The sequence below is a fragment of the Apus apus genome, chromosome 6 (genome assembly GCF_020740795.1).
Source record: "Apus apus isolate bApuApu2 chromosome 6, bApuApu2.pri.cur, whole genome shotgun sequence".
NCBI lineage: Eukaryota > Metazoa > Chordata > Aves > Apodiformes > Apodidae > Apus > Apus apus.
In genome coordinates this window covers 17,326,056-17,349,354 of record NC_067287.1, presented here as the reverse complement: position 1 = coordinate 17,349,354, position 23,299 = coordinate 17,326,056, and the positions used below count along the sequence as shown (strand labels likewise).

General features: G+C 37.5%; 1 protein-coding gene across 4 annotated transcripts in view; it reads left to right on the top strand.

The window, feature by feature from the left end:
* Positions 1-23,299, top strand: part of PLA2R1 (phospholipase A2 receptor 1) — a 55,166-nt gene that overhangs the window by 16,428 nt on the left and 15,439 nt on the right. For all 4 annotated transcript variants that reach the window (XR_007889891.1, XR_007889890.1, XM_051623374.1 and 1 more), the window contains exons 10-28: positions 2,000-2,112; positions 4,212-4,381; positions 5,559-5,761; positions 6,062-6,207; positions 6,677-6,761; positions 7,696-7,831; positions 8,316-8,351; positions 8,875-9,032; positions 11,627-11,691; positions 12,034-12,137; positions 13,452-13,594; positions 14,343-14,460; positions 15,331-15,461; positions 16,035-16,179; positions 19,131-19,369; positions 20,155-20,323; positions 21,548-21,688; positions 22,109-22,225; positions 22,663-22,839. Coding sequence is in view for 2 of the 4 variants with exons in the window: in XM_051623374.1 (XP_051479334.1) it covers positions 2,000-2,112; positions 4,212-4,381; positions 5,559-5,761; positions 6,062-6,207; positions 6,677-6,761; positions 7,696-7,831; positions 8,316-8,351; positions 8,875-9,032; positions 11,627-11,691; positions 12,034-12,137; positions 13,452-13,594; positions 14,343-14,460; positions 15,331-15,461; positions 16,035-16,179; positions 19,131-19,369; positions 20,155-20,323; positions 21,548-21,688; positions 22,109-22,225; positions 22,663-22,839 (2,596 nt within the window). In the remaining 2 variants the exon portion in view is untranslated. The remainder of the gene's footprint in view (positions 1-1,999; positions 2,113-4,211; positions 4,382-5,558; positions 5,762-6,061; positions 6,208-6,676; positions 6,762-7,695; positions 7,832-8,315; positions 8,352-8,874; positions 9,033-11,626; positions 11,692-12,033; positions 12,138-13,451; positions 13,595-14,342; positions 14,461-15,330; positions 15,462-16,034; positions 16,180-19,130; positions 19,370-20,154; positions 20,324-21,547; positions 21,689-22,108; positions 22,226-22,662; positions 22,840-23,299) is intronic.

Below are 23,299 nucleotides of genomic sequence, written 5' to 3'. Positions count from 1 at the left end.
CCTTTTCTGAGACTAGGGGTCAGAATTTTTAAAAAATGGCAAAAAGTTAATTTAAAAGCACCATATAACCTTCTCTGTTCTTTCTGTCCTCATAATTCTTTAAGGTTCAATTTGACTTTTTGACTAAGTTGATGTTTCATGGAACTGAACCATCATAACCCCCAAATTTTGTTCATGCATGGTAGGAGTGAGGTAGCTGTCCCTCACTTCATACATCATAAATGATTGTGGGGTGCAGGACTGGTTCCTGTGTGCATCACTTCATATTTATCTGCACAGAATGCCATCTGCCATGATGTTTTAAGTTTGAAATTTCTCAATCTGTGCTTGCCCTTAATACAAGCTTACTGGCCTCCAGTTACTCCACAGTTTTGTGATTTTCTTTAAAGATGAGTGTAAAATAACTACTTCAATCTTTAGGCACAAAGAAAGCTTTAAGAGGGTTACACAGTGCCATTTGCTCCAGATTAAAATTTTGAGACATTAGGATCGCTGTGTTTGCCTCCTTTGAACCGGTGAATTTATCACTCAAGTATCCACTTGAAGGAAACCAGCCATTTGCTGTTTCTTACTGCGTCCCCACAGAGGGTTTCTTAGTCAATATTTAGCCCTCTTCCAGCCTTTACTGCCCTGAGTTTAAGTGCACATTGGAGTGGAAGAGGTGTTACTGTGTCCCCAGGCACTGCAGAGCCCTTGGCACCTGCCAAAGAACTTTTCCTGCAGGGACGTTCTAGCTCATTGGTACAGAGACAGGAGAGAGCCTCAACCTGGATGTTGGCTTTGCAAAAAGAAATGGACTAACAACTGAGTGCTGCATGTGTGTCATGCAGGTGAAACCACAGACTTTGAGACTGTGGTTCATTTTGCTTCAGTGCTTCCTTCCCATACCAAGGGCTGTGTCAAGCTGTCTTCCAAGCACGGAAGCGGGATGATGAAAAAAGGTTTGTTTGATGGTGCTGGCCTGGGTCTGTTGAGCTGCTCCCTGTTGAGCTGCTTGGTGAGCACCTCCCTTGTGGAAGAGCCAAATCAATGTTGGGTGGTTCTCCTGTCTATGTGGGGCTTCACGTTTAGACAGGATGGTTTATTTTTTTATTCTCCTGGTCATTTAAAACACTTATGCAGGATAGCCAGGCGGGAATGTTGCATGAACTCCTAACAGGCAGGACTCACTAGTCCTGCTAGCACCTTTGGAGCTCCAAGAGATCAATAACAAGAAATAAGAGATGAATAATAAGAAATAAGTCAAGCTGATCACTGGCTCAGTGTTCTGACTCATAAACCATGAAAATGTGTTATTTTAATTTTGCTTTATTAAGGTAGGATGAGTATTAATTGGAATTCTTTTTTAATTTATTTATTTATTTTGAAAGTCCCATTTGAGGAGGAGAAAGGAAGCTGAGAAAAGGTAAATAACTGGAGTGCATTGCTACATGAAAGGCCAGCAATTTCTTTAACAAATATTTCTGTTTACAGTTGAAGACAAAGGGCAGTTGTAATTGTTGTAACAACTGAACTGAAGCTGACATGGCAGTGTTTACTCTGCCCTTCAGGTATTAGATACCAGTAATGAGTTACCACAAGTGGAAACCATTAAGTGCTACTACACACTTCATGCAAAGAGGTGGCTGGCTGAGGGGCTTGGTGTACCTCCTTCAAATTCAGTCAGTAAAACAATATTCTGAGTATAAAATTGAAACAAAAGTAATATGGGAAGAGTGCCTTATCTGTTGACCACATTTTTGTCATACCCATCAAAGATGTTTTTGTGTATATGTATGTTAAGCCAGTTTTTGCACCATTTAAAGATTTAAACTTTAAATTTTTTTAAATTTACCCACTTTTCAGTGACCTTGAGGATAGCTAATCTTGAACCACAGTAGAAAGGAAAAGGGCTGTAGGGACATCAGTGATGTTCAGACAGAAAGTACAAAAGGGGATGAAGTTTCTAACAACTACAGAATAATTAATAATCTATAAAATAATGTTCATTTCTTTTAAGGGATGGGAAAGACATGGTGGATATTGTTACAAAATCGACAGTACCCCTCGAAGTTTTGAACATGCTTCCAGTGGTTATTTCTGCCCATCTGCACTTGTATCAGTAACAAACAGGTAGTTAATTCTTATAGACAGTGTCAAGATGACTCTAACAAGAGCTATTCTAATTTTAGATAGTGTTGCATGGTGAAAGATATTACCATTATGAAATAATATTTGCATGAGAGGTGAGTATAATTACTAACATTGGCTAAAATAAAAGTTGCATTTTGCTTTATTTTTTAATTGAAAGTAAATTTTGTAAAAAGCAATTGTTAGGTTTGTAAACACAATGCAATATGCACACGTGAGCATGCAAGAATTGAAACAAAATACTTTCTACAGAGGTACGTAATACCTTTAAGAAACTTTATTTGTATACTTGGAAACTACACTGAAAAATTAAAATATATTTAATTTTTGTAATCAAGACCTAAAACACTTTAATCCAAATCAATTACTGTTTTATAAATGTTTCTATTTATGTATGCATTTTACATGAGTTCTCAGCAAAATGGGGGAGAGGGTAAATGTTTGAAAGCATTTGAGGTCTGTCTTCTCTTACTTTGTTTCTATTTACCTGTATTCCAGCTTCAGTAAAGGCTTTCTCCTCTGCAGATGTCCAGATGCGTAGGTTTTCTCTCATCGCTTGTTGTGATTTACCCTCTATTTTGGATTCCCATTAAAGTTTATGACATACTGATAGATATATTATATACATACTTTACCTTCCATGTATTTACTTTAGAAAAAAACCCAACAAAATGGTAGGAAGGGTATCTACCCTCCCTTTAAGATGTACTGTAACCACCAGCAAACCAGATGAATGATAGTTAGAAATCTGAGGAAAACACAGGCTAATCCTACATAGGGGTTTACATCAGTGGTATTTGGCCTGCCAGGAGGTTTCAGGATGGCACACGCTGCATTCAGTGTTGTCCTGCAGGACAAGAATAATCCTTATGGGGCAGATAAAGGACAAATTCTGTGCAGCTGAGCATTTGCAGCTCAAATGTTACAGGGAGCTGAAGGCATGCTGCTTATCTCTGGGACCCTTGACTCTGGGACTCTTGTCTTCTTTTTCTGCTTATTTCTTTTTCTGCTTATTTCTTTTTATTTGATTTTTGCTGGGTGTAGCCATCATGGTTTATTATGTTAGTTCCCAATTCCAATGTTGGAGTGGCAAAGGAATCCATTTGTGGTTTGTTGTTTTTTTTTTTTTTTTTTTTATTACTGCTGAGATTTGCTGTTCTGGTGTGAAAACTACAAAAACTTTTCATTGTATTGATCCTAGAGTACTCATTAAAAAGCAGGTTGTAGAGGAGGAGAGTTGATATAAAAAGAGAACATGCAGAGGAAATGAAAATCACATAAAAGTTTAGTCATTCTTAGTGTTACAGATGCATTCAGTTTTTTACATGAATGTAATCTTTATATTTAGCCATCCTTTTCACAATGTGTGAAACCAAGAACTTCTATAAGTCTTTGTCAGAATGGAATTTACTTTGCTGCTTATATTTTCAGAGGAAGCTGGTTAAATGTGCTCATAAACAAGAGCATTTTTTTGTATAATGCTATCCCAATTATATCTGAATAAATTACATTTAAATTATAAATTGGTTACTCTATGCACCAATTATTACTTGCAAAAAGGTGTTAATCTCTCATATAACTTTAATGAGGAACTTAAGTGATTGCTCCTGTAGTCAGCTCAGCTAGGGCTTTGAGCCCTTGGGCTCTGATTTCTCTGTGCTGTTTTGTGTGTCTGGTTCTAATAGGATACTCCTGTGCAGTTTTTTCTTTTCTTTTCTTTCTTCAGTAGCTTTTTCAGATCCTGCTACTTTTTTTTCCCCTTCATGCAAGGATTTTCTTATTTTTGTCTGTGCATCATTAATATATTCTAGCTTTACAACTTCTAGTGTAAGCATTAAGGTTATTGAGTCTTAATCTACCATTTTTCCTCTGTGCTGAAGTGCTGAGAAAAAAAAAAAAGAGGCAAAAATTATGGTTTGACCACAGACTTGTGCCTGAAGTTCCCCACAGCATTCTACAAAGAAAATTAAGAACCTCTTATGTTTTTTTTCTCTCACAATTCCAATCACTTAATGAGAGCTATAAATACCAGTTGACCAATTTTATTCTAATAAGCTTTTTGTCTTGATTATTTTATTAAGGTTTGAACAAGCGTTTATCAACAGCATGATCCATAGCATGGTGAAATCTGAGAAAACTTATTTTTGGATAGGTCTTCAAGACCTTAATAACACAGGAGAATACTTTTGGCTAAGTACAGCAGGAAAGAACCGCTCTGTGAGCTACACAAACTGGAACAAGTACCAACCACGTGAGTAACACGCAGATAAAAAGAGAAGTGGCTTAGCAGTGACTGAAGAGTCCCCGTCCTTTCCTCCCTGCCTAGTCGAGAGAGCAGAGAGATAAGCTTACATGTGATGTTGGCTGTGCAACTTCCTACCATGGATGGAGTTAGATAAGTTGGCAGATATGGAGAAGCCAGAGCTTTCTTCCCTGCTTTCCAGCTGGGCGCTGTTATGGTGAGGTCCTTGCTTGTGGCAGGATGCTGGACATCACTCTTCCCTTAGGTGGGGAATTAAGGGGAATTCCCCCTTAAGGGGAATTGACAGCCATAGTCTCCTAGAAGACACAGCCCAACATTTTAGGGCTCTGCTCAGACATAGATAGGTTTTTCCAGCCCCATTTTTCCATCATCTCTCAGGAAGGCAAATAATAATATGGAAACTCATGAGTTGGAGATGAGCTCTTTTACAGCAGCAGTCACTAGGAAAATACTGAGTCAGGAAAAAAAATGTACTTTCTTTTTCCATGAATCGTTTTACATGCATTTCTGTATGGCCTTTTCAAGGAGGTCATCAAGACTTCCTGATACTCCCCTCAAAAGATCCCAGAGTAGTAATTAATTATATTCAGTAACAGTCACAGTTTGTAATTTTCATTTTATATAGAAAAAGAGGGGAGAGTTTGTCTTAGATACATTTCTGGCAATGGAAGTTTTTTCTGCTTCCCCTTTAGTTTACTGATACTTGGTTTGCTTGTTTGATTTTTTTATTTTATAATAATCCAAAAAGGAAAACACTCCAAGAAGATAAAACCGACAGTGTTAAATATATGTTCATCCTTTGAAATGGAAACATCGTAGCAATACCCAAGTATAGAGATAAAAAAAAGACAATCCATTTCAGTAATTGCTTCTGAGTTTTGGCCACTGTACCTTTATTGTTTTACTACTGCAGCTTGCAGAAATAGTATTTTAAATTGCCTTTAATCTGCATTTTGAGGGAAGAATCCTTTGTCATGGTTCATTTTACAAGCTCAAGTCAGCCAAAACAGGCTTGTAAACTTGTTGCTGACTGGAGAATTTGCTGCTTTTTTAAGTTCATTGAGCTTTTATCCAGAATCCGATGCCAAAAAAAGCAGTCACTTACCAAAATTTCACAATGTACAAATGCTTTATTCTGATACTCAACACTTACTCCCATGTCAAGGTCATTCTGGAGGCTGTGTGGCTATGCGAGGGCAGCACCCCGTTGGTTACTGGGAGGTGAAAAGCTGTAAGAACTTCAAAGCGATGTCATTGTGCAAGCTAAAAATCAGTTCTTACGAAGAACCTGAACTTACTTTTCAAAAACATTTGAGTTCTTGCTATTTTGGATGGGAGTCAGAAGCCAATCTGTTCTACTGCTACAAGGTACATGGCAAACTTACTTTGGATTTTTCTGATTCTGCATCAGCTTGTGGATACACTGTTATAAAGCTTTATGTCTTTTATTTAAAAAAACAAAAGTTAATTATTACCATCCTTCACTGTGTTATAAAGCATGTGAAAGTCTGAAGACTTGAATTAGAGCTATCCTTGGAATATACATGGCTTTATTGTAGGAAATACCTGCAGGAAAACCTGCAGATAATATTTGATTTTTTAATGGGTTTCTGAAACAACTGCTATCCAAAATGAACTGCATTTATGGAAGTGTTTATTTTATTGCAGATATTTCACAATGAGAAAGTTCTGATGAGAAGAACATGGGATGAAGCAGAAGCATTATGCCAAGACTTTGGAGCACACCTTGTTAGTTTTAGCCATATCTATGAAGAGACATTTTTAAACAATTTATTACATACAATTTTTGATAGGTAAATATGTATTTTAAGACCAACAAGATTTATCTTAGTCATGCTAAGATGTAAAAATATGTTACTGAAGAAGTCTCTATTTTTGACTAACATGAACTTAGAAATAGTTGAAAAGAAGTGTAGTAGCAACAATGTAATGTGATTATTTTTGAATAATATCTTTGTATTAGATGTTGAGCAACTGTTAATGTCAAGGTAATATTGTTGTGAGTTAACATTCCATGTTGAAATGGGGTTTTGGCAATTTTAAACCTATTTTATATATTTTCATCTTTAAAAGTATAATTTAACATCCTAGTAGGAAAACAAGAGCTTACTTTAAGGATACTAGTACATTAAGAAATCCATTACAGAATAAGATATTGAAATCAAGAAGAAATTAATATGGGTATTTGTACTATTTAAAAGGTAATCTCTGAAATAGCTAAGGAAAAAATGTGTGAGAAATATTATTTTGTTTCCATCATAGAACAGAAGAAAGACAGTTCTGGATTGGATTTAATAAAAGAAACCAGCTTTCTGGAGGGACGTGGCAGTGGTCTGACAAAACACCTGTAACTATCTGTATACTGTATATTTCAGTAACCTTTCCAGCAATACCTGAATAGAAGTTGACAAAAAATAAGCCTTGTGAGCAAACACTGGCCCAGAACACTGTTTATTTCTCATGTCCACATACTTCAAGTAATTTTTACCGTAGGATTAATAGTACATTACTATTAAAATAACAACCTTTGCAAAAGGGTTGTGCAAATGCCAAAGGAATTTGTTAGGACCATAAAGGTTTGCAGATGTGCTCTCCCCTGCAAAGCGCATTGTGCTTAACCCAGGACCAGGGATGTGCAGGGTGAGCACATACATGTGTATCTCTATATACACACCTACACTGGAAAGCCTCAAGAGCTCTGCTTACAAGCTGTATTTGATGACTTTTAGCTTCATGCCTGCATTCAGAGCTAAGTTTTTTCTTAATACCACTTGATTTTGAGTGCCTGAAGACGTTGGTGCCACGTGCCACAGTAGTGGTTAGTACCCAGGATTTAAACATTAAACAACTGAAGAAGGGGCAGTTTTTAAACTGTAATTGGTTTTCACCCTTAAAGAGCAATGGCAGCTCTGTTGTCACTATTTAAGCAATTTCAGAATGCAAGTGCAAAATCCAGTCATGTCACGTGTTGAACTAAAGCTAAGTCTGTTAGGTATGGCCAACCACTGGCAACCATTGCTAATAATGTAAAAAATTGTTAGGTTTCATAGCTATTCAGTTATTTTTATGAAGAAGGAGTCTGAGATAAGATGGGACAGTTGAACAGGACACTGTGAGGACATGATTACAGATTCTAACTAATTTAAGTTGATCCTCTAGTTGTTACTCACGATATTCCTACCGTACTCACGTCTCCAGATCTTGCCTTTTTCTCCACAATGATAATTCTAAATGCTTCATCTTGGACTGTCAATGAAAGATAATGAATGTGCTGTTTTTAGGTTGTATCTTCATTTTTGGAGAGCAAGTATGTTGCTCAAGATGACTCAAGAAACTGTGGTGTGTTCAAAGTAAATAGAACAGTCTTCCCAGCACACTGCAACGAGAGGCGTGAATGGATATGCAAAATACCAAAAGGTGAAATTTTAATTACCATACATTGTTTATTTTATGCATTGCTTGCAATTAAGAAGAGACAACTTAAAAAAATAAATATCTGTAAGCCTGCTTTTTAGCAAATCTGGAGTTCTCCTCATTGGTCTTCTCCGTGAAATCATGGCAAAGCTATTTGTGGCCATTAGGGCTTGTTGGCCAGTTAACAGGTCTGATATGTGCTGTCAGTTTAAAAATGGTTAACAATAATGGAAAATTAGTTAGCAGGACTTAAGCAAAGTTCTTATTCACAAAGTTCACTAAAAATGTAGTTTAGTAAGTGTAGCAATTATTTTATTTTATTCCATGTTTAATTCATTTTTATGGGGTTTTTTGTCCATTAATGAGAATAACAATATTTGTTATGGTTTTAATTAAATCCTCCTCATGTGGAAAAAGCAATTTTAATGGAATATCTCTTTTAATTCTTAATTAACAATGCTTTAATTTATTTATGTTTTTTTTGCAGGTGTTAAACCAAAGAATCCAGATTGGTACATTGGTGGTATGAAAATATTTTCTTTTTTCACATCTTGCAACATTATTATTTGGAAATGGAATTTAAGCTATTGGTAAAAATTAAATAACTAAAATGTTCAAAGTTAAAAATTTGCATTAAGTACCTTGTAGGAACTTGTTGCTACAGATCAAAATCAGCCAGTCTCTTGTTTAGGATCACTTGAAACATCAGATGCTACTTAGGTTAGGTAAAGGAATTTTGCCAGTAAGAAGCACGGGAGTTTGATAACCTCTCCATTACATTTTAACTGCCTTTTTGCAGAGGCTGGGCAACTCTTTGCATGTTACTGGACTATCACAGGGTAGAGTATTAAAAAAAGTAAATTACTCATACTACTTTCCCCCCCTCCCCCCATACCAATTGATACGTTAAATATGGTTCTGCTGTCGGTTGTGGCGTATTTGTCCTCTGACACATAAATCAAGGTAGGCCATGAGGATCACAAAGAATGAGACTTGAAATGGGTTTTTACCCCTGTACAGCACTGACTGTTGTGTTTGTTTTCTAGAACTTCCGTGGTTATATTATCAAGGAGCAGAATATCTTTTCCATGTCAGTCCTACAAACTGGGAAACGTATGAGTTTGTCTGTGGCTGGCTTCGCAGTGGAATGGCAACAATAAATTCTTTTGGTGAACAAGCCTTTATTCAGAATAAAATTAAGAAGGTAACAAAAACTACCCCTTTGAAAAAAATGCACCCTCAGGCAGTAACTGGCTATTTTCTGCTGCATCTTTTGGAATAGCTGGCTACCTTTCGCTCCACGTAGAATCTAAAAGATACTTTACTGTAGAAATAATTGTCTTGATGTCTTCCCTTCCCACATGCCACCTTGAAGCCCCACTTAGGTACAGAAGTCAGTAACATTTCAGAATCTGCAGAATTGTCTCCGCTGAAGAGCGGGTCAGTCAGTCTGCCTCAAAAGAACCAAGAGGAGCAAAAACCAGCTTCCTGTCCCAACTTTGTCAAAGTAATTAGGGGTAAAGAGGAAAGTGTATTTCATATATGGAAACAAACCTTCTCTTTTACACCCTTCATATCCTTCCTGTTTCTTCTTCTTTCCCCACCCCTCCATGACTGAGAGGACCTGTTGTGGTTCCTCAGGTGTTCATACAGTGCTCTCCTGATCCAGCACAGTTCCACAGTAATACTCTGTTCTTATTCAGCAACTTAGAGCTGGTCATCAGGTCACAATATTGAGGGACATTTCAGTGGGCATAATAGCATGAGGTGGCCAGTAAGTCCAGATGTTCAAGATGGTCTTTATAGTCTAAAATGGTTTGAAAGGTTACCCCTAAGAAGAGCTGCCCAAGAAAGAAGAAATAACAATTTATCTGCACCTTAATTAAATCTAGAACTCTAAACCATAAAGGTGGGTGCTTAGGACCTTGCAAAATAGATTACCTTTTCCTCTGTGTATGGTGTCTCCTGAAGTAAATTCCTTTGTAACTGGATATTTATATGGGGGAAAAAAGAGATCTGTCTCTGAATTCCATCCTCTGGATGAAAGCAGAGTTTTTGTAGAACTGCTCTAATGTAACAAGCAAATTTGAAGCTAAGCAATAGCTGGGCTGGAAAGCTCTTGACCCACATGTAGTTTTGCTTGCACTGTGTACAACCTTGTCTGCTTTTAACTTGTAATAGAGAACATGAGTAGAATTGTGTTGCATTAAGATGGGGATTGTAAGATTCCAAGAAAATTTGCATAATTTTTATCTGCTCTTTCAGTAATTTTGTATCAAAATATAATGAACTGGATTTAAACCACCAGTTCACAGCTGTAATAGCTTATAAGGAAAAAGCAAATTAATTGGCTAGGCTGACTTCATCCACGTCTACTAGAGACTGTGATATGATGTAGTTACTGCCTTACCTAAAGCTGAATGTTTCTGACTTTAAAAATATAACTTTAAAATAGGATGCATTTTTTCTAACTTAAGATGGCTTAAAACAACGAATCAGAATACCTCTTGAAAGTCAAATTCACTTACAAGAGATCTTTTAAAAGTTAATTTATCATTAAAGTTTATGGATATTATGGCACTTTGTGAGTATTCTGCAATGAAAAAGCCAAGTCTACTCCCTTGGCATTGGAAATCAGGTTAAATTCCTTGAAGTTTTGTCTCAGAAAGTAACATAAGCAGCTATTTTAAAGCCTGCTGCCTTTGGCTAAGCTTTCCCAGTATGACCTGTTTCCAGTTGCAACCAGTTTCCTGAGGAAGCAGGAGTTAAGGATGTCAATCACTAAAATAATACTCAACAGCCCAAATAGACTTCACATGTGTCATTAGAAAACATGATTAAAATTTCATAGCATTGAATTTGAAATCACATTGGTCATGATTTCTGTAAAAGCTGTAATGTGTAGGCCAAGTGCTATGATTAGAAAACTAAACTTAGAGACCAGGCAATAGCAAACCAGACAGCATTCCTGAGTCTCTTGTCAGAAATGTCTACTTTCTTCATTTGATATTACTATATAGGCTGTAAGATGGTGAAATACTAACTATAACTCCAAGGACAGTGTGGCTGCCACAACACAGGCTGCAATTCTGTTCTTTTGGGAAAAAAATAAATGCTTCCAGTGTCCTGTACATTCAGAACTTTTTTGTGTGTTCTTTGCTCTTTCCCAAAGACCCCAAAACTGTGACTGTTTAGTAGCTAATGCTGGAAGTGAAGCCTGTTCATAGTTTAAGGCAGAATCAAGTCAGCACAGTAATAATAAGTGGCTGTTTGAATTACATTATTTCTGTGACTTTTCCATGGAAGTACAGAACCTTTATGAGAGCAGCAATCAGTCTGAAAAGCATCTCTAAGGATCTCTGTATGGACTATACAAAGTTAGTAAATGTTCATAGAAGACATTTTGGAAACATAAAGAACCACCATTATATTGATACTAAAAGGAAGTATTTGATATTATCTATTTTTAGGGGTTGAGGAAGAACAAGTTCTGGTCTAAGACTGCAGTCCTTTTCAAGCCAGATAACAACTGTAAATTCCTAGAATTCTAAATTCCTAGTTTGCAGAAGATACATAAGCAATCCAGTGGAAACTGGGGACTAGATCATGCTCTACTTGCGTGAATTACCTTACTGAAGTGACATAAATTAGCATGGGTAGGATTTAGCACCTGTTCTTCCTACTGGAACCCAAAGGAGATGCTATTTGTCTGAATATGGTGCCTGACCTTAGGAGTTTGTTAATGCTTTGATAAGAGAGTAACAACAGCTAAACATATGGCAAAACAATTTTTTCTAGCTATCGAATAGTGATGTTCACTGGTGGATTGGATTGTACACAGAAGACCTTGGCGATGAATTTCGGTAAGAAAGAGACCTGTTTTGCAGGCAGCCCTTCAGTCTGATGGAATGAAGTGGTTTGATGACTGAGTGAGATATTCAAGAGACAACTTCAGTTCCCATGTAAATATAATTCAGAATATATTACCCATAATTTATCTCCATGTGACAGTATTTCTTCTGTAAGAGGTATAACAGCTATAACCCAAAGACGAGTGTCATCCTTGTTGTTGGTTGTCTGTTTTTTAACCCTTAGTTAATAAAGGGACAATTTCTACCTTGTCTCTCCTTACACTTTTAATGGAGGCTGTGTTTTTAGGTAAGGATAGGAAAACATGTAACTACAGTCTTAACATTTCTGTGCAGCTGGAGAGATAAATCACCAGTAACATACCGGAACTGGAATGAAGGAAAGGAGAGAAATCCCCAGAAACCAGGGAAAAGATGTGGCTTCATTTCATCAGAAACAGGTTTATTTTATATTTCCTTTTGTTGCAGGAGCTGGGACTTGATTCTGTTGTTGGCCAAAGAGGTTATATTTTTGTAATTGCTTTCAAGAGCGTAGTCCTGTTTTACAAAGTCCTGTTATCTGATTATAATTTTCATAACTGCTTTTATAGTTTAAATAGTAAAATATCATTAATATGCTCAGAACCTCGATTACAGGATTTTAAATCGTATTAATAATTCCAGTGCTGTCTCCAGTGATACTGAATCTTTAGTTTTACTAAGGAATTTGTTCTGTGGCACAGCAAAAATGTTAATGCACTGCTGATTTTCACAGTCAGTTTTATCATAACCAGCTGAGCCACATGGGCGAGCAATATTTTTTCCTACTTTTGTAAGCTGTTTTTCCATAAGCACACAACTTTAAATCCTCAGGTTTCTAGCTTATTTTTGATCTCATAGCCAATCTGCTGAGGGATTTTTGAGTAGCGTGGTTTTGGTGCTAGTCTTTACATCATCACATAGCTCTGTGTTTTGCTACAGTAATAAAAAGTCTACAGTGCTGCTGGTTCCAGTGATTTTTATCATCTTGCAGTCTGTTTCCTGGGGATCTGCAAGTCATATGAGAAAGTAAACATCAGGTTCTACAAAAGAAAGGTTATCAAGCCTTTTATTTGTGAGGAGTGCCAAAAAAAAACAATCCAGTTGCATTCTTGTAATCCCAGCCTTGAGAGCCAAAACTGGAAAAAATATGAAACTTTCTTCTTTTCCCCAGACACAATTTTGGGGTTCTTATTCATGACTTTTAAGTGCTTGAGTTTGGCATTAGTATCTGATAAAAGGCAGAGACACCCACCCTCCCCTCTCAGCTGGCCAGCAGATGGGAGCTGGCCAACAAATGGTTGTGTATAGTGGAAAAAGTATTTTCCTCCTAAGCAGGTTGGTGTTTTGTGTCAGTAACCGAACCTTACAAAAACTTTCAATGTAAGAAAGTCAAACTGTTTCATCTGGAAGTCATAATTTCTATACTTTTCTGGTTTTCAGTTTTGTTTTGTGGTTTTTTTTCATAAATAATAGTTTTAAAATGCATGATGATACTTGCATATGTTTTGTGGCTCAGTGTAGAGGAATTGGTTTAATTTAATAAAATCAAACTGGGAATAAAAGTGGACTATCAAACTTACTGTAAAGTGGTATGTCCCAATGTGTTTGACTTAGAGTGTTGTCTTGCTCAAGCACTATCAAATACCCTTCCTAACAATACCTAAACTAGCTAAGAAGAAAATCTTTTTCATTTCTTAAGCCAATATTGAACTGTGATTTTTCTTTTTACACAGGACTCTGGGGTGATGAAAACTGTACTGTCTCTCTTCCCTGTATTTGTAAACGTAAATTTGCATGGAAAATAGAGAAGGAGATTCCAAAAGACCAGAACCAACAAGGCATATGTCCCAAAGGCTGGTTGCACTTTGGATTAAAAGTAAAACATTTTTTTCTGCTGTTTGTCTATTCAAAATGCTTTCCATATTTATGAAAGTAATTGGAGTTCTTACAGATTATTCAATATTTTCTTCCTCTTTGAAAGCAGGCCCTTAGGTTTATAACTACTGACACAGTGGTACAAATGTTTATGGCTATTACGCAGCTTTGCACACAGAAGTTCTTAGTTCAAGGAAGTGAATACTCATATGCAAAAGCTATCTAGATGTGTTTGGGCATTTCCTGTGAAAAGCCTGCTCCATCCTCGCTTTTCCACTTACTACAATTCCAAGTCTTCTTTGGTCTGAAAACAGACCTCTGACCCCTTGTTGTACTTAAATGGATCCCTAACTCCTGCCATCCTCTGAAAGATGCTGTTCCAAACTGGCTTTGTCAAAGATAATCATAAACCAAAGTCTATTTGCAATTGAAGGTTGGAAGGCAATTATTTAATCAGGCTTCTCTGAACATACGTTCCATAATAGCAACATGCATTGAGGAGGCCAGATTTATCCCAGTACTGCAGTGACTACAGGGATAAATCTAACCCAAATTGTGTTTGCCTTTGAACAACTGATTTGAATCCAATCCTGATTGCAGCTGAAAACTGATACATGTTGGACAGGTCCATTGGAGGACAGAAAATAATGAAATATTTAATATTCAGTAACAGTGTGTGAAATGTTTTAGTGAAAAAACAAGTCTCTTTTCTTTTTTCTCTTTTTCTTTTTTTTTTTTTTTCCCCAAAGTGCTTTTTTATACAAATTCCAAAGGATCCGGAGCATCTGAGAAACTGGTACTCTGCACAAGAATTCTGCAGTAGCTATGGTGGGTCACTTGCTTCCCTTCAAGATGAGATGGAACAAGGTAGAGTAATGAAGATACTGTTAAATAAATACAATTTCTTCTTCATTAGGATGCTGTAGTAAAGTTTCATCTTAGGAAAAAAGATTGCTCCGATCCTACTTGTAGTTTCACTGCTTTACACAAATTAGTGATTCTCTTTCCCAGTTTCCCAAAACGTAAAGATTCAAATGTCCACTGAGCTATACAACAGGTACATTTTGAGTAGTAATTATAATTTCTTTTGTACTTACTACCATGCCTTAGAAATACAAAAAAATAATGGAATATACATTTTAAAAATTTGCTATGTAGAATTTCTATCTCCGGAGTGTGACACCACACTGTTATAAAAGCAATCTCATTTTTATCCTGTAATAATACTTAAAATCTGGTCTATAGTTTAGCACACAAGCACAGTGCTAGACTGGAAGTCTCAGAGAAATAAATGCCAGCACATTCAGAAATGTTTATAATCCCTAGTCATAAAATTATGTGGTTGAATTTCATACATTTGTAAAACCACATATTTAGAGGTGGGAGAACTCTCAGTGGCCACCTTGAGTTGAGAAAACTTATTTTCAGCTAAAACTGAGAAAAGCTTTTTCAGTGGGACACTACCTGAACTAATACTTCACTTGTTCAAGATGCTGTGAACATTTCTGGAAGACTTATTAGTTAATGGACTAGATCCTAAACGAACTGAAGTTAGTAAATTTAACTGAATTCATGTTAGATGACACTGAAATGCTGCTCATGTTCTTACCTTTTAGTAACGACGTACTGTCACTGATTAGTAATTAAATTTTTCAGTTCTTTAGTGTCTTTGAAGAGACTTCATCTATCCCTAACAATTACCAGTTAATTGTATTTTATTCCTTTTTCATTTTCCAGCTTTCATAACAATGAATCTATTTGGTTGGAAAACTAGTGTTTGGATAGGTTTCCAGAGTGATGATTATGAAAAATGGCTCAGTGAAAATCCTCCAATGTATTCCAACTGGTCTCCAGTTGAAGCAGTGGATGTGAGTATTTCCAGGGGGTTTAAGGGCAATGAGTTCTTGTTTTATCCATAAAAAAATTGACTGCCACAAAGACAAGGCCTAACTTGTTACAGCAACTTAGTCTTAATCTTTTTTAACTCTAATTTTTGCAACTTCAGACAACTGTGGGCACAAATTTAAGAGCGTAACTAGAGGTAGCAAAAATGGCACTATCAAGGCAGTTATTTGTGGCTATAGTCGCATTCGCTTGCAATTGCTTTTAAGCACCAGATTTTGAACTATATGGTTCGTGTCACATGCTGGGTCTGAGCAAGGTTCAGGAATAAGTTAATTAATTTCATTTTTAAATATACTGTTTTATACCACATTATTCTGTATTTGGCTTTGCGTTTTAGTTTATTCAGTGAAAGCTTGTGACTTTTTTATTATGAGGTTAGTGCTTCAAATTGTATTTATGGGAGTGTTCATTGTTCTACTTAAATATTTCTGGGAGTCACTTTCATACAATTATTCTTCTAAAGTTAATGAAATAATTATGCATTGTTTTTGCAAAGTGTCTTTTTAAATTAATAGAAGGTTCTGTGTTGATTGCAGAGACAGCGTTACAACAGTAAAAACATTCAAGAACAACTTCCACTATGTACATTGGTATCAAATAACCCTAATTTTTATTTTACGGGAAAATGGTACTTGGAAAACTGTCAGAAAAATTATGGGTTTGTCTGCCAAAAGACTCAGGGTAAGGTTTTGTTTTGCTTTGCTTCTTTTCTCTTTTCTTATGGTCTTGAATTCGTCCTACTCTATTTACATCTAGAAGCAGTTTTAGGTCTCTATAAAACCAGGAACATAAAGGATTTAAAAAATATTTCTACTCTGGTATTTAAACTGACTGGCTCTACACTACTTAATAAGTTAATAGCTGTGATGTAGAAGTAAATTCTAAAGATATATTTTGTTATTGCATTTTCTTCCTAACTTGGAGTTTTCTGTTGCGTATCTTAGATTCAGGAAAAGGAGATGAAATTTCATGTTTTCTTGTCATGGCAAGGAAAGTAATATCATGAAATTACAAAAGACAAAACTGTGGGTAATTTTTATGGAAATGCTGTTTTTTTAAATTTTGTTTTTATGGGGTGGGACTTTGGCAATATTAGATCCTAACAGGGTCCAGAAAATGTCTGTGAGCAGAGTGGACCAAATGGTCGATCAAACAGAGTTTGACTTTTCTTTTCATGCTTCTGTTGCCATAAGGTTCACCTGCCAGAAGCACGGAGCTTTAGTGCGGAAGACACATTGTTTGGTTTCCCTGAACCACATTCCAGCCTTGCCTCTGGATTGGGAGCTGCTGGCATCCTCAGGGTGCTGGAGCAGCTATGGAGCTCTGCCCCTGGAATGCTGCCAGCGCATAGTACCAAAATAGACCAGCAGCAAATTATTAACCCTAGGGCAAAGGGAAGGCTATAATGGGAGCCTGAGGAGTGTCCTCGGGTGCTGGATTACATGGCAGGAGTGGTTTTATGCAGCTCAACGTCATGTATTGCCTCTTGGTTCAACTCTGGGTCTAAGGAACCAACCAGCCCTCACCTGCTGGCTGCCCAGGAGGTGAGGAAGAGGGACTGGAGAAGTAGAATCAACAAACAGAAGCTGTCGGCAGTGCTCACATGTGGGTCTAGCAAACCATAGCTGTATTTGACATCATTTATTATGAACTACAGTTGCAGGGAGTGCTGGAGTAATCCTGCATGCAGTGTATGGAAAAAAGTTATATATATATATATATGTATATATATGCATTTTCCTGCTTTCATTTACCTCCCAAACATTTTTTATTTTAACCCCTTACTGCTTCTTCAGACAGATGGAAAAGTTGTTAAAAGACAGGAGAGGAAGCAGTGGCCTTAGGTTGTCAGGGCTGCAGGATGCAGAGAGGGGCTCAGGACCCTTGTTCTCTTACACTTGGGTGAGTGTCACAGTGGCCTGTGGCCCTGGCTCAAGTCAGGAGGGGGACACACTGTATCCCCAGCTGAGTGCTCCTGGGGATAGTGGACTAGTTCTGTCCCCTCAGTGTGACCACCCACAGCACTGTCTCAAACCACCTGGGAGTTCAGCTTGCTAAATTCAGCAGAATACTTCCCCATCTCTTGGTTGGGTGTTTTTTGTTTGTTTGTTCTTTTCTGGGTTTTGTTTGTTGTGGGTTTTTTTTGTTTCCCCTGGTTGAGTTACTTTTGTGCAGCTTTCCCAGGCTGCATCAGACAAACACCAGACTTGTGCATGGGAATGCAAAGCTGGAAGAACAGAGAAGCAAGGGAAGGAGAAGTGAGACAGCCTCTTGCTGGCAGTAGTGAACTGTTGAATTTCCTCAAATGTCCAAACACATATCTCAGTTCCTGGAAAGATGAGCTGGTCCTTGGCTTTTGCCATCCTGTTTGCATCTTGTCTCCCCTTTTTCAATTTTTTTTTTTTTCTGTAGGAGACTAAAATGAAATAAACCAGCAGGAAATCTGAACTGGGCTCTGATGTCTTAGTGATGCTGGAGTTAGGATTGTGTCAGTATTTTGCTGCATTTCCTGCCATTCACTGAAAGCTGGAACAAAACAGTGCTTCAGTTAGGTCAAGAGCAGAACTTTTTCTTACTTAGAAATTTTTAATTTTAAATGATTTGTGGATGACAAATAAATTAATTTGCTATTTTAAGATACTTGTAAATACTCCTCCTCTCTTAGTCATAAAGGGAACCAAGTCTGAAAACATTCCACCTCATAACAAAGCAACCACTTCATTTTGTAATCACAAAGAAGTTTTACAGCAGAAGTAATTAATCTAAACTGACAAACAGGATTAAAACTGAGGCATTGTTTTTTTTTTAATAGGCTTGTTTAAAGTATACTGTGGGCATCCATACACATGAGCAAAGGCATTTGCCTCCTGTAGAAACATGAGCATGGCAGCATTACAGCTGGGCTGGGGTGGAGATGGTCTTGGTCTCCTGATTTTTCTCCCAGGGGGGACTTTCTCTTTATTTCTTAAATCTAAAAAGTTTTTTTGAACTGTGCTATGTTAGTTTATTATTGAAGACTGATTTAAGTCTCCACTCACAGAGATTTTTCTCTTTAAGTGCCATTACTGTGATCTTCCCTACGTTGGGTCATGGGTAGTGAGGGTGGGCTCAAGGTGCTCCCTAACATGCAGTTCTACCATGAGCCAGTTTGTCACCCCTTGAGTTGTATCAGTACAGTTATTTGTGAGGCCAGTCTTTCTGCTGTAAAGTGATCTTGAAATTATTAAAAATAATGGACCAAAAAAGAGGTAGTCTAAATTACATGCAGGGTACCTGGGATAAGAGCACTCTGCAGCCCACTGATACTGTACACTTGGGATATGCCCAGATCCGATGTGATTTCTTACTGACCTTCAAAGATCCAGTCAGTGGAACTAACTCCATCCAGGTTTACTTTTTTGTTGTTATACATTAAGCTCATTCACTCCTGTGATGAGTTTTCTGCTGTGGTGGAATTTCAGATATTGCCATCATCTGTTTGTGAAGTTCACAATGCCTTTCTGAAACCAAGGAGTGTGCAATTTTTAGATTTGTTTTTTAAAGATAGTTCTGATTTTTAGGAACTGTTCTGCTATATTCAAGCTGTCTTTTTAAAAACCAAGAAATAAATCCTTTCTTTCTGCTTATAACAGATATATCCAGACATATCATCAATGCATCTGAAATACACCCTGTTCCAGATACTTTAGAATACGGAAACAGAACATATAAACTAATACATGGGAATTTTACATGGTCCTCAGCTTTAAAAACCTGCATGGAAAATGGCATGGAGTTGGTCAGCATCACAGACCAGTATCACCAAGCTTTCCTCACTGTCATTGTCAATCGGCTGGGGTACAGCCATTGGATCGGGCTGTTCACTTCAGATGTACGTAGTGGATCTAAGGAGAGCTGGTTGGGTGTAATGACTACAGAAAGCTAAAAGCCATAGAAAACATTGAAAAACACACACAAAATCTATTGTAGTGTCAACATTGAAATGATATTGTTTCATTTTTAGTTTCTCAATGGCCCAAGTAATCATGCTGAAAAGGGCAGGTTAGAGACAAATTTGTGGTCTCCCAAAATCCAAGGGCTGGAGCACCTCTCCTGTGAAGACAGGCTGAGAGAGTTGGGGTTGTTCAGGCTGGAGAAGAGGAGGCTCCAGCGAGACCTCATAGCAGCCTTCCAGTACCTGAAGGGGCAAAAGGAAAGCTGGGGAGGGGCCTTTTACAAGGGCTTATAGTGGGGTAATGGATCAAAACTGGAAGAGGAGAGATTTAGGTTAGACATGAGGAGGAAATTCTTTAGTGTGAAGGTGCTGAGACACTGGAACAGGTTGCCCAGGGCAATTGTGGAAGACCCATCCCTGGAAGTGTTCAAGGCCAGGTTGGATGGGGCTCTGAGCAATCTGATCTAGTGGGAGGTGTCCCTGTCCATGCAGCAGAGGTTGGAACTAGATGATATTTAAGGTGCCTTCCAACGCAAACCATTCTATGAAAAGCAAGTTGGGAGGATTGTTGGTTCTGCCTTTTGTAGATCCTTCTGGCTCTACCCAGTCTTGGGAAAGGTAAAAGATATTCTCTAATACCTGGTGAGGATGCCACCAGAAGAAGATGAGCTTGTATCATGCTAAAGCATATTAGAAAGATAATCTGAAATTTGTTTTGGCAGAACGGGCTTAATTTTGAATGGTCGGATGGGACTCGGTCTTTGTTTACTTTCTGGGAAGATGACGAGTCACAGGCCTTTGGTAGCTGTGTTTACATTGATACTTCAGGGCACTGGAAAAGTGCTAACTGCGAACGACTTCTGGAAGGAGCAGTTTGCCATGTGCCACCTAGTAAGTCAAACCTCAGTTTTTTTATTAAGTCTTTGCAGCTGCAAATGTATGTATTGACAGTGAAGTTTATGAAAGAACATTAGGTGGTTTGAGGTTAAACAATGGTGAAAGTATTATTCAAGATTGAAATAGATTTCTGGCATTTCCTTGCTCTCTCTCCTATTTGTGAAACTCTTTTTTCCCCATAAAATATTTGCCATCACGTCTCATCTGTAGAAGAATGGTAAGAGAACTTCCATGATTGAAGAGAGACAGGAAAACTACTTGCTCTGTCTTTTCAGTGAAGACTATGTTATGAATAATGATTGCTAATAGCCTAGCTTGAAGGGAAATAGTTTCAGTTTGCTGCAATTAACTGTGAGATGAGAAAAGGGAAGCAAAGTGAAAAATGAGAGTCTCCATTCACTGCAGGACTGCAGAGTCTTTGCCAGCATCCAGTTCTCAAAATAGTTGCTGTTTGGTGGCACTGATCACCAGGGGTTCACCTACAGCTTATTATAGCTTTTGGATCTGTTGAGAAGAAAGCTGTTTTGGAATCCTTCAAGGCAACAGTTACTCTCTAGCACAGTTTCTGTAGTGAAGCTGACCAGTTTTCTCATTTGTTATGTAATCATACATAGCCTAAGGTTTACTTCATTTTTAAAAGTTGTGTTTGTGTAGCAACGTTGGGTCACATGTGAGACCATAGGGTTCACAGCTGAATCTGCAGCACTGCCACAAACTAATGCTGGGTATTGCAGAGAGCTTGTAGAGCTGCCCTGAGTCAGGGGCTCCGTGCTGCAGCACAGTGCACAGCAGAGAGGCTGGCTGCTTCTTCCCAGTGGGAGACTTCTCTGTACCGTGGGATTTGGCATGAAGTTACCTTTGCAGCTTAGTGGAGAGAAGCTCTAGAGCCCTTGGAAATCCCCAGCCCTTTGGGAGGTGCTGGGCAAACCAGAGGGTTCTGATGTGCTCATAGTTTGCTCAAAACTCCCTGCTCACATCAGGACTGGTTAGATTGTCCTGATACTGCTGTTGTAATTTGGCAAAGTTTTTTTTAATCAGAAATAAAACTAGCATTAAGGTTCTAATGCAAATATATACAACCACTAGATTTTCACTTTGAAAAGCAGAGGCATAATGCAGTAGTGTGCTTATTAGCATCACTCCAAAACAGCGTGTGGAATGTTACATTAATGTGTATGTTGTTGTGCCAATAAAGCTCTGCTGTTATTTCTATCACAGAGAAAAAGCTCACTTCCTACAAAGGCTTATGTTCAGAAAAAACTGTTCCCTGGATCAAATTCAAAAACAATTGCTACAGCTTTTCCACAGTTCTGCAGGGCACAAATTTTGATACTGCATATGAAGTGTGCAAAAATCAAGGTAAGTAATTATTCTGTAGCTAAAAAATGTCATTGTGATGTCTTAAAAATGTATGACATCTGAAATCATAGCATGTGTTTTCTCTTGTTCAGCATAGCAATAGTGAAGCTCATAAACCAGCCAAGAAATTAAAGGCAACCAACTTAAAAAATGTTCTTTCCCACATGAAAATACTGATTTCTGGAATAATATGTAAAATGCTTTTCAGATTTTAAAATCAAATGAGAACAGTTTTGTATCAGCCTGAGCATTTTTATATTAATGGCAAATTTAAGAGCTTTTAACAAATAACCAGACTATTTAAACTTTTCAATTAAAGCTCATAATACTGTTTTTGAACTGCAGGGTTACATTTGAATGGCATGGGTTTTTCAAAGACTTCTTTAATGTGTTTAATTTGAAAATGTGTTTAATCTTTAGGATCAAATCTCCTAACTATTCAAGATGAAGATGAAAATGCTTTCATTCTGGAAGAATTGCACAGTTTTGGTTATTCTGTGCAAATGGTTTGGTTGAACATTCTGCTTGTTAAAGACAGTAAGTTTTGGGTAGAAGAGAACTGCATGTAGAAATCTGTTTTGGCTTTTGGTTTGGTTTTATTTGAATGCTGGTGTAACCATCTTCCAAAACACTGCTATCTTTTGAGAGATTTTTTCACTGCCTATTAGCTGTTTATGAGGTAGTAAAACCAGCCCAGCTTTTAGTAGCTGTTACTTAGTATTCTGAATACTCAATATGTATTCATGTATGTGAATGCCTTTGTTTTCTCCTAAAAGAAGCACTATAGGCTTCTGTCTCAACTATGTGGGATATTTTTAAATCCTTAAAAGAAAAAAAATAATATAGTGGCCAAACAGACAAAATTCTGGTATTCTTTAATTCAATATTTATTTATGTGAGGCTAAGTCCAACTGAAAGAGAGATAGTTATCAAACCACTGTATTTTTCTAATGATTTACAACTTCTGCCCTTAGATGAGACAATCTCCTGGTCTGATGGCTCTCCCTTGAGTTATTCTAACTGGGGTATCAGGGAGCCTGAATTTGATAATCTCAAAGGGAATTTTTGTATCAGCCTGAGGACCACAGATGGTGTCTGGCAATTATCTCCATGCAAAGAAAAAAAGGGATTTGTATGTAAAATGGAGGCAGGTATGTTCTTCCATAAATTGTATCCTTTTTACCATTGGTTTATGTGTTACTTGTCACTTCCTTATTTGCTCTTAGTTCTCCTTTAATTAATTCTGTCCCTTGGTATTTTAAAAAATACCTGTAAAAAAAATGCAACCAGCTAGGGTAGCTTCCTTTGGAGGAACCTGGGCAGCCATTGTGTTATTACCTAACTGTGGTAGATGTTCTGCTCTATGGATAAGCCATGTACAGAGAATCACAGAATCAAAGAATCACAGAATACAAGGTTGGAAAGGACCTCAAGGATCATCTGGTCCAACCTTTCTTGGCAAAAGCCCAGTTTAGGCAGGATGGCTCAGCACCCTGTCCAATCAAAGCTTGAAAGTGTCCAATGTTGGGGAATCCACCACTTCCCTGGGAAGGTTATTCCAATGGCAGATTGTTCTCATTGTGAAAAATGTTCCTCTTGTGTCCAGTCGGA